Consider the following 8,980-nt stretch of genomic DNA (forward strand, 5'->3'; position numbering starts at 1 on the left):
TCTGGACTTAGGGTGGAAGTTTTGAAGTTACAATCTCGCATACAAGATAAACTTCTATCTCCTTCATACTACATCATCATTTCAACATATGATCAAAGTTAATTTTCTTATCGGTTTCCAAGCAACAGCTATTACCATAGTAACGGTAACGCATAGCCTCTCATTTTAAACATTGTCGATTATCTCGAAATCTAGTCAGACACTTTATGACGAAACTTTAGGGATTTAAAATACTCAATCTAGACAACTTGTAGGCGAAATTAGAAAAAAATCTGTAGGAGCGTTTACAAGTAAATAATGAATCAATTTTTACGGGGTGATTTTGTTTATTCCCGCATTTTTCACCAATATCTCTCGAAAAATAAAACTTGACACTTTGTCTTTTCTGTTAAAAGGTCATTGCTAATAGCAAAACATTCTAAATGTATATTGAGCTTCATGGTTTTCTCCGATTTTAAGATATTTATGTCTGAAAACAGTTAAAATAAAGCGCAGATGAATGAAAAAGTTCCTACTTCGCATAAATCGAGATATCTTTAAAATACCCCCACAGATTTTTCTGTTAAATCACAAGCGATTAAACTAAGAATTCTTTTCGACATCTACAGCTATGAATACATTCAAAAAGAATAAAATCTTAACACTTGCTTTGACTCGAGTTCATAAGTTTACAAACAATCCAAACAGGAACACTACAGTGGCACCACTGGAATTCATCAGAGTCTGTTTTCATCTGTACCTGAGTGTGTATGTTCTCTTTCATTTTTGCTTCTCTTAACAGGTAAAAGAGACCTGGTTTCCCTTCCAAGCAGTTTACACTGGTCGCACATGGGTAGTTGCCGTCGATTAGCATCTGTTTCTTCGCCAAGTGTGCTTTCTGAACTGCCACAATAACAACAGAGGTTCATTGTATCCAAATTACTAAAGTAAAATGCCACTTCTATTGGCTCGTCGCAGGAACGAAAGATTTTCATGGAGATTCGTTCGCCAAGTGGATGTATAGGCGGTAGTAGCGGTGAGCCGCATGAAAACACATTGTTGGCTGTGATTTCTTCCAGGAGAATTTTCTCGCGGGTCGAAAGTTGCTTTTGTGCATAGATACAGCGAGGTTTACAGCAGCGGAAACAATACACAACACTGCGGACCCGATCGCCAGTAAATGGAGCAAACATTACCCGTGGTGGTTTTGGAGCAGATGAAATAAAACCAAAATCGAATTCGAAGTTTGACTTTGGGCTGGGTGTGCTGCTGCAAGTGAAACAAGTGGCCATGACCACCATTGCGATGTTCGATTAAACTACTCCTGAAATGAATAATCGCTGATTTATTATAGCTGCACACGGCAGAGATCCGGCTTTGATCTCGGCGATCGGCGTATAAAATCGCCAGGTGTGTCGCCGGCTTTGTGACGTTTTTAGGTGTGTCATGTCTTTTACAGTACCGCGATGATAGTAAACTTGCGCAACAAGATAACTAGAGTGTCACAGTAAGACAGTTTGCCGTCCACCTAAACAAGACAGCTAAATTGGAATCGAATTGGCCTAATTTTCGTTATTTCCCTGTTGTAAACGATCAAAGAACGTCGATAGCTTGCTGTCTTCTTTCCTCAGTCATTCTGTTTTGTAATGTCACTAACACTGGGCGTGTAAAATGGGTGTGTTCTTGGAAACCTTACATTGTGTCAATAGTGTGCAGGGCTTAAACACGTTAAACCTGAATCCGTCCCTATAAAATGTTTTATTTTCCATCGCAATCTTCCTCGTGGGTCGGTTGGACGGTAAAAAAAATCATGAACGATAAAGAAATACAGAAACGCAGGGTTAAAAAGAAAAACATTCATTAATTTAGAACATTAATTATTTCAAGGGAGACTTGATGAGGCCGGCGACACACCTGGCCGCGATCGGCGAAAATCGCCAGGTGTGCCTGTCCCTATAAAATGTTTTATTTTTCATCGCCCTCTTCCTCGTGGGTCGGTTGGAAGGTAAAAAAAATCATGAACGATAAAGAAATAGAGAAACGCAGGGATAAAAAGAAAAACATTCAATAATTTAGAACATGAATTATTTCAAGGGAGATTTGACTAAGCCGGCGACACACCTGGCGATTATACACGCAGGTCGCCGCGATCGGCGAAGATATCGGCGAGAGAAGATGAAGGTATATCCTCCGGGCTTGATATCAGCGATTAAATTAATAAGCAAATTTTTCATTTACTTTTTAAACTTGAAGGCTGTTCCCAACATTTCAGTTCCAAGATAGCTCGGTTAAATTGTACAAGTTGAACAAACTGGAAAAATCCCGAAGAAGTTCAAGTACCACAAACTCCCATTTTCAAGGGTCGTTTACGTTGAGGTTGAAAGCAACTCGGAAATGGCCAATTTGCGATAGTGCAATGAATCTTTCTACGAATTGTGTATGTAGGACTGAATGACCTGAGTCGTAACCTTCTTTCAAGCAGGTCGTCAAAACATATTAATCCTAGTTGTTTATTTCCGACTAAGTTTTCATTGCATACAGTTTTTAAAAAGGTATCGGTAATTGGTGGTGTTTTTTAGCAGTTTCGTCAGTTTTTCACCCAAAGAGTCTTCGAGTTGGTCTTCAAATATAAATTGGTCAACCTACTTTTTTACCTAAAATAAAACAAAACTGAAATAAAACAATTGCAAAATTAATTGTCAAATTAGAATATAGGGTGAGATATTAAATAGAGACCAACTTGACGAATTCCTATCCCGACCTGCAATGATTTTTATTAAAAACAAATTTCAGTGGAGATGTTCGCCGGTGACATGTGGTCCAATATATTACAGCAATACATACTTAATCTAACCTTTGTCATAACAAAGACTTCTCTCGAAATTCTAAAGATAAATTTATATTGCGCCTGATGGCCCAAACTGTAATTCAATTCATACGCGGTGTTGCACTTGCAAAGTCTGACAAAGAACTCAGTTAGCCGGAAAAACGAAGCCGGCAAACAGCGAGTTTGCAGAAATGAAATAGAAGAAATTTCGAATCCGTGTTTCGGTTGGTGACTGCCGTACCTTAACTAATATTAAAAAAACAAACAAACAAACGATGGCGCAGATGTAAAAAGGAAAGATGAAGAGATTTGCTTTTCTGGCACTAATTTATCTACACACATTTCAAGCTCTTATTTCACTTAGTGCGACTGAAAAATTTCATTCAATGTTAATTCTGAAACTTCGATGACTTTTCATTACTTTTGGTATCCCCTGCCGCCTTTTTTGACAAAAAAAGTTATATTGTAAACAGTTTTGTTTGCTAATTCTACGAGTTTTTAATTTAAAAGAAGATGACACAATACTGCTGGGAAAGTTTCCTGAAAGTTTCAGTGTGGAATTCGTCTTTTCAAAAATAAAAGACTTATTGTTTTCAAGTTCGATAATTTGACACCCAATTATTTAAAACTTCTTGATGTCCTTGTATTATAGTACTTCAGACTAAACTCTACGAGAGCCTAACAGTTGTGTCAGTCAAGTTGATACTTAGGTAGGTTCGTTTTCCTGTAGTTATTTCCTCAAATGCAAGAACAGAAATAAGATTTCAAACGAGAAAATTTAAAAAATATTCTTTCGTATACATTGAACTGAAACAAAGCAAGAAAAAGTGAGCTTTGACTCAAGCACGAGAAACCTTACTTTCCCTATGAAGACGTCGCCATCTTGTAATTAGTAAAAGGCAAGGTTTAAGTGGGGGTGTGGTTTGGACACTGGACTATTAACATAGGGCATTTCATAGCTTTCCTGTTAATGTAATTTTAAGCCATTTCTTTTTTCTTTAATGAGAAACGTTATTCTCGTATTTTGTGGTTGATGATTAAAAGTTAGGAGAATTGAAGTTCGACGTTTGCACCCAATCATGTTTGCTGCTGTAAACATTACTCAAATACCCTGTTCTGGTGGCCTGATCAACCGCTATTGTACAAATCGTGTTTGTACGATACTCGTACAAACTCACTGCACGAAGAACAGCCAGTGCGAATATGGTAACCTCTGGCCTTGAGTATAGAGCTGAAAATTTGTCAGCCAACCCTGTGGCAATTCCTCATTATTTACACGAGTTTAAACTGATTAACTATTGTTTTTCTTGACTAACTTTTCTTTTTCGTTGAATCTTTATCTGTAAATCAGAATCACCGAGCACTGGAGACAATGAACTTCAAGTTGATCGTGGTAACTTTGGCTCTCAACATCATTGCTGTGCGCTCAGGTTTAATTTGCTTATTTATCCAGCGTTATGATTGTTTCATCGCTTGTTTCGTATTAAACCAAAATTCTATTGAAAAAGACTATAAAAGCCGAGATCGCGATACACTTTGGCGATTTTCTGTCTATGGGTCCTTGAACTGAGGAAACTAATGTGTCTTGTTTACCCAAAATATTCCCATACAGTTACAGCTTTCCAAGGAAGTTGAATTTATACATGGAACAATCAGAGTTAACTTTATGATACGTTGGTCGTAAACCTTTTTTTCCTATGTTAAACAATTCAGTGGTTAAAGGCTTCATAATTGAATTTTCTGGCTGAAAAACGCCTATATAATTCAAAATCTAAATTTATTTATTTATTTTCTTTCAGCTCCCTATCGACAGCTATCGGCACCTGAAATATTAGGTAAAGTTTCGTCTTTTGAGCAGACAGTTTTTAATGTAAAGTGGTCGAGAGGGTTGTTTTTTTGCGTATACTGAAGAAACAGTGACACACACGATCAATTTCTCTGTTAAAATGATCTTCGGTCACGTGATACGTGTGATTGAGACTGTGCTTCTGTAGAGATGAATTCATATGGCCAATTTCGACATAATAAAGAACGGATAAATCATATCAAACATTTCCTACATCCAATAAATCCATTATAGTCAGGAAAGCAAATCTAATGAATGTTTCTTCTTTTCAGGGGGAAAACTACTGTTAGGCGAAACTGGTGGGTGCAAACTTTCTTACAATCTGCAGGGATGGAGGGAGGGGAGGGTGAAACAGATTATTGAACAAGATAAATAACGTCTGGGTTTTCACATGGAAAGCAGGAAAACGTTAAACCAGGACAACTGATAGCTTTAAAAAAACAAGGACTTATGAACTATACCCATCACTTGAATGATGATCTGTCTTTATACCAATTGATGTCCATCTACAAATGATGGCCTTGAAAACAGTCAAATTGTTTTTCAATAGACCATTTCCGAGTTGCTTTGAACCTCATTATGAAAGCGAGGCTAAGTGCAAAGTTTTTGTTATGAAAAGTAGTTTTCATTCATATGCAAACAAAACTAATTTTCATATGAAACGTTTTGCACTTAGCCTCGCTTTCATAGTGAGGTTCACAGCAATTAGGAAATGGTCTATTGTACAAATGCAGTTCCTGTATGAGACTTTTGTGGTTATACAAAAAAATATCAAACTGTGTGAAGGAACGTACTTTCTTATCGAAAAACGAGTAGCAAATAAAATAAATAAGAAAATAATAACAATTTCTATAGCGCTAATTCCCTATAGCCCATTAGCACTTAACAATAAAATTACCTTAAAAAGACAATCCTAAAAGTACAAAGTCCATAAAATTATTCAATTAAGTCTAAAAAGGTGCAGTAAAAGATATCTATTCTGGTTGCTGTGATCAAGCATTGATAAGGTTTCTTTGTTACTTTGGATTAAACAGATGAACAACTTCAAAAAGCCATTTCAAACGGTAAGCAACGCATATCTCGCTCAGATGTATGTATGCCTGTGAATATGCCTGTGTAATGCACTGACTGAACAACACATCATTCTCAAGACTGTTCTTGTAAGATATGGAGGTTAGTTTTTAAAGAGACTGTGGTACTGTGTCGGTGGGTGAGTGAAAACGAATGGATTTGGTTTGATCAACTGAGTAATTTGTCCACCGTAAAGAGATTCGAGAGCTGACATTTCGAGCGTTAGCCCTTCGTCAGAGTTGTAAGAACGGAGGGATATTTAGCAGTAATGAAGAATAAGAGATGAACATGTCCTCTTTCATTCAATTTTGTTTTCTTTCTTCTTTTTCTCAGATCTTCAAAAAACAACTGACATCCAACACGCCAAAGGTAAATCACAATTCCAGTACTAATATTAACTTTGCTTACGACATATAATTGGAAACAATAACACCGGCCTGATTGGATGATATCTGAAACATTATTCATTGAAAATGATTTGAATTACACTAGCGTGACTAGCAACCAGTGATAATCCAAACCCTAAAACCTCGTAATACACAAAAATGGCACAATGTGACAGTTACTTCACTTCTGTTAATATCCGTATCAAACGTATATTCTGGGAAAAATTTCAAAGAACACGAAATTGAAGTGGGAGCACTCAAATATAGACTTTCAAAACGGCAGATGCTTGTTTTTGTAAATTCATACTGGTCCACTCCAAACAGCACAAAAAATGTATATATATTTCATCTTTACGTTTTTATGATTTAAGGCCTTGTACTAACAAAAGTCAATTGTCACTTTTTAGACTAATTTCTAGAAATCCCATCTGAAATATAAAATAGGAACGCAAAGAATGGTTTAAACGAAAAAATGTTTCTCAAGTGATTAGGCCGGTAGGTATCATGATGGACCACGCCATATTCTTAAAGTAAGTAATCATTCGCATCAATTGCTGCGTCTGGAGTTTAAATTCTTGATTGGAAAAACCCTGTAACGTGGCTAATCACGTGATCAAAATGTCAACTGACTACATTTGTTGGTGGTTTGCATTCAGCTAAACTTGTTAGCAGCTGAGCATTACCAGCCACAATCCAGATTTTTGAATAGTTGTTAAGCATTTTTCTGTCTTTGTTGCAGAGGTGATGCAAGTTGAAGATAAAAGTATGTACAGTAACCTTTTTTTTCTGATTAGTTGAATAACGTGTCGAGGGATTTGCCCTATTTTCTCGATTTTAAATCAAGTACTAGGTTCGTAGAGGTCCTTGCAACCCTAGAAGGTTCAAAAACTTTGTATTAGCATGTTCCAAGACTGACTCTTCTTCGGTTGTTTAAAGAGTGGATCATTTTATTCAGCAGATAAATCTCTATCCAGCGGATAAAATGTACTAGTCGGAGTACATTTTATCCGCTGAATACCGATTTACCTGCTGAATAAAGTTATCCACTCTTTAACAACTCGAGCCAGGACAATTTATTTTGCTGTGTAAGGCGTAGATAATCTTATGATTGAGTAAAACTATCAACATCTGTCAGTCAGTAAAGGCAAATTATCTTTAGTCAACAGTTACAACCAAGGAGAAGAAAACACTGTCAGGTCGCTGAATTCAGGTAAATTAGAACCAAATAAAGTTTAATTTAAACTAACCTAGTATGCATTCATTTACGAAAATTTAAACAAGGAAGCAATGAACATGGAACATGAACTGTGAACTTGGCAACGACCACTTGAACAAACAGGAGCTATTTGTATCTGGATTTTCTTGTAGGTCAGAATCAGTAATGGCCTAAATAAAAGTTTTCAAGATGCAAGCCTTGTATCTTAAACGTTTTTCCAGAAAATGTCAAAACAGGAAAATATTTTATTACGTGATTTTCTGTGGCTTAATTGTATTGAGTATTTCGAAATTTCAAGATCACGATTTCGTTGAAGAACAGAGGGTTCAAGTCGCTGAAACTTTGCATTTTTGCTTACTCGCAAAACATATGACGTAACGACTGAACATTACCAAGACCCTCTTTAACAACGTGTAACACTGTTAAAAGTGTCAATTTCCTCACTACAAGGAAACCGTCTCCTAAAGTATCTCGAATCCTTCGTTGAGCTCACGTGAAAGACACATATGAATGCTAGAAGGAAAACTGCAACCTTATGACGTACACTAAACACATTTGAGCTGGTAATGTATATTGCGTCACTATAATGGGGAATGGTAATGGTAATGGTATTCATATACCGCATTTTCTATATGCATATTCAAATGCGGAATAGATAACGAAAGTTTGCAAAGGCAGACATCTGTTATATCTTGATGATACTTAAACGTAATTCTCTCATTACGTAGGGAGAGGTTTTTACTACAAACTGTACCGAAACCCAGGCAGTTCAGGTGAGTTGAAGTTCGCAGCAAGACTTAGGATATGACCTCAAGCAAAAAAAAGTTGTATAAAACCCTTGAAACATCACTTTATGTACTGACAAAATATAGATCTGATAAATATTAAACACTTTTCAGACCTCATTCAGAATAATGAACTAAGATTAGTTGCAGAGCGAGTTTCAATTGTTCGCGAGTTTTATTGTTCGAAATTACATCGTGAATTTTATCGAATCTATAATGTCAGAAAAAAGTCGTGGGTCTCATAATCTGATCGAACACGTCAAACAACTTCAGCAGTTGGGTGTACAAATATCGCCACAGTGTATTGCTTGAATCCTTCGTTTAAACTAAGCATCATCCCGAATTAACTCATATTTAGAAATTCAGAGTGCAGTTGCAATTACATTTTTACAATTCGAGTATACGAAAAGTCAAGTAATGACTACGTCACGCCACGATTCCATCAAATCTTCAATTAGAAGGGGGCAGTGTGTGTACAGTAAAGAGATGATGACCTGTGCCATTTTCAACCACACGTGGATGGTCTCCATTTTAATAACAGGCAAATCTTCAGTCTGTCACTTGTTAGTTACAAATTATTCATACTTTTTATCCCTTTCTATTTGACAGAGACATCCTAGGGACATCGGACGACACTTCGCATTTAAGATTGAAGACAAGCTTGTCTCATTTTCGCACCGTTTATCAGAAAAAAAAAGCCGAGAGCAAATTATAATAAGACGTAGTTGTGAAATAAAACAAATTTTGACGAGCATTATTTATCTTAGTAGTTATTGTCTCAAGTTACCAGTTATTTCGGAATCAACCACGCCCCGCATCCATGTGGCCCACACTCACTAGGCCTAATCCTTACATTCCTAGCCCTGTTTC

General features: G+C 36.6%; 1 protein-coding gene across 3 annotated transcripts; it reads left to right on the top strand.

The window, feature by feature from the left end:
* The first annotated feature begins 1,788 nt into the window (after nucleotides 1-1,788).
* Nucleotides 1,789-8,867, top strand: LOC146457116 (uncharacterized). 3 transcript variants are annotated; one of them, XM_085092325.1, is made up of 9 exons: nucleotides 1,789-4,236; nucleotides 4,606-4,641; nucleotides 4,925-4,951; nucleotides 5,687-5,716; nucleotides 6,057-6,092; nucleotides 6,849-6,872; nucleotides 7,269-7,319; nucleotides 8,054-8,098; nucleotides 8,720-8,867. In XM_085092325.1, the coding sequence occupies exons 1-9, from the start codon at nucleotides 4,179-4,181 to the stop codon at nucleotides 8,728-8,730; spliced, it is 318 nt and encodes a 105-aa protein (XP_084948451.1). In that variant the 5' UTR covers nucleotides 1,789-4,178; the 3' UTR covers nucleotides 8,731-8,867. The 3 variants fall into 3 exon arrangements, with proteins under 3 accessions (XP_084948451.1, XP_084948449.1, XP_084948450.1); XM_085092324.1 differs by having other exon boundaries at nucleotides 2,753-4,236; nucleotides 7,245-7,319; XM_085092323.1 differs by having other exon boundaries at nucleotides 8,054-8,867.
* Nucleotides 8,868-8,980: the final 113 nt, after the last annotated feature.

This window comes from Pavona decussata, unplaced genomic scaffold (assembly GCF_977016875.1).
Source record: "Pavona decussata unplaced genomic scaffold, jaPavDecu1.1 SCAFFOLD_246, whole genome shotgun sequence".
In the NCBI taxonomy this organism is placed as follows: Eukaryota; Metazoa; Cnidaria; class Anthozoa; order Scleractinia; family Agariciidae; genus Pavona; species Pavona decussata.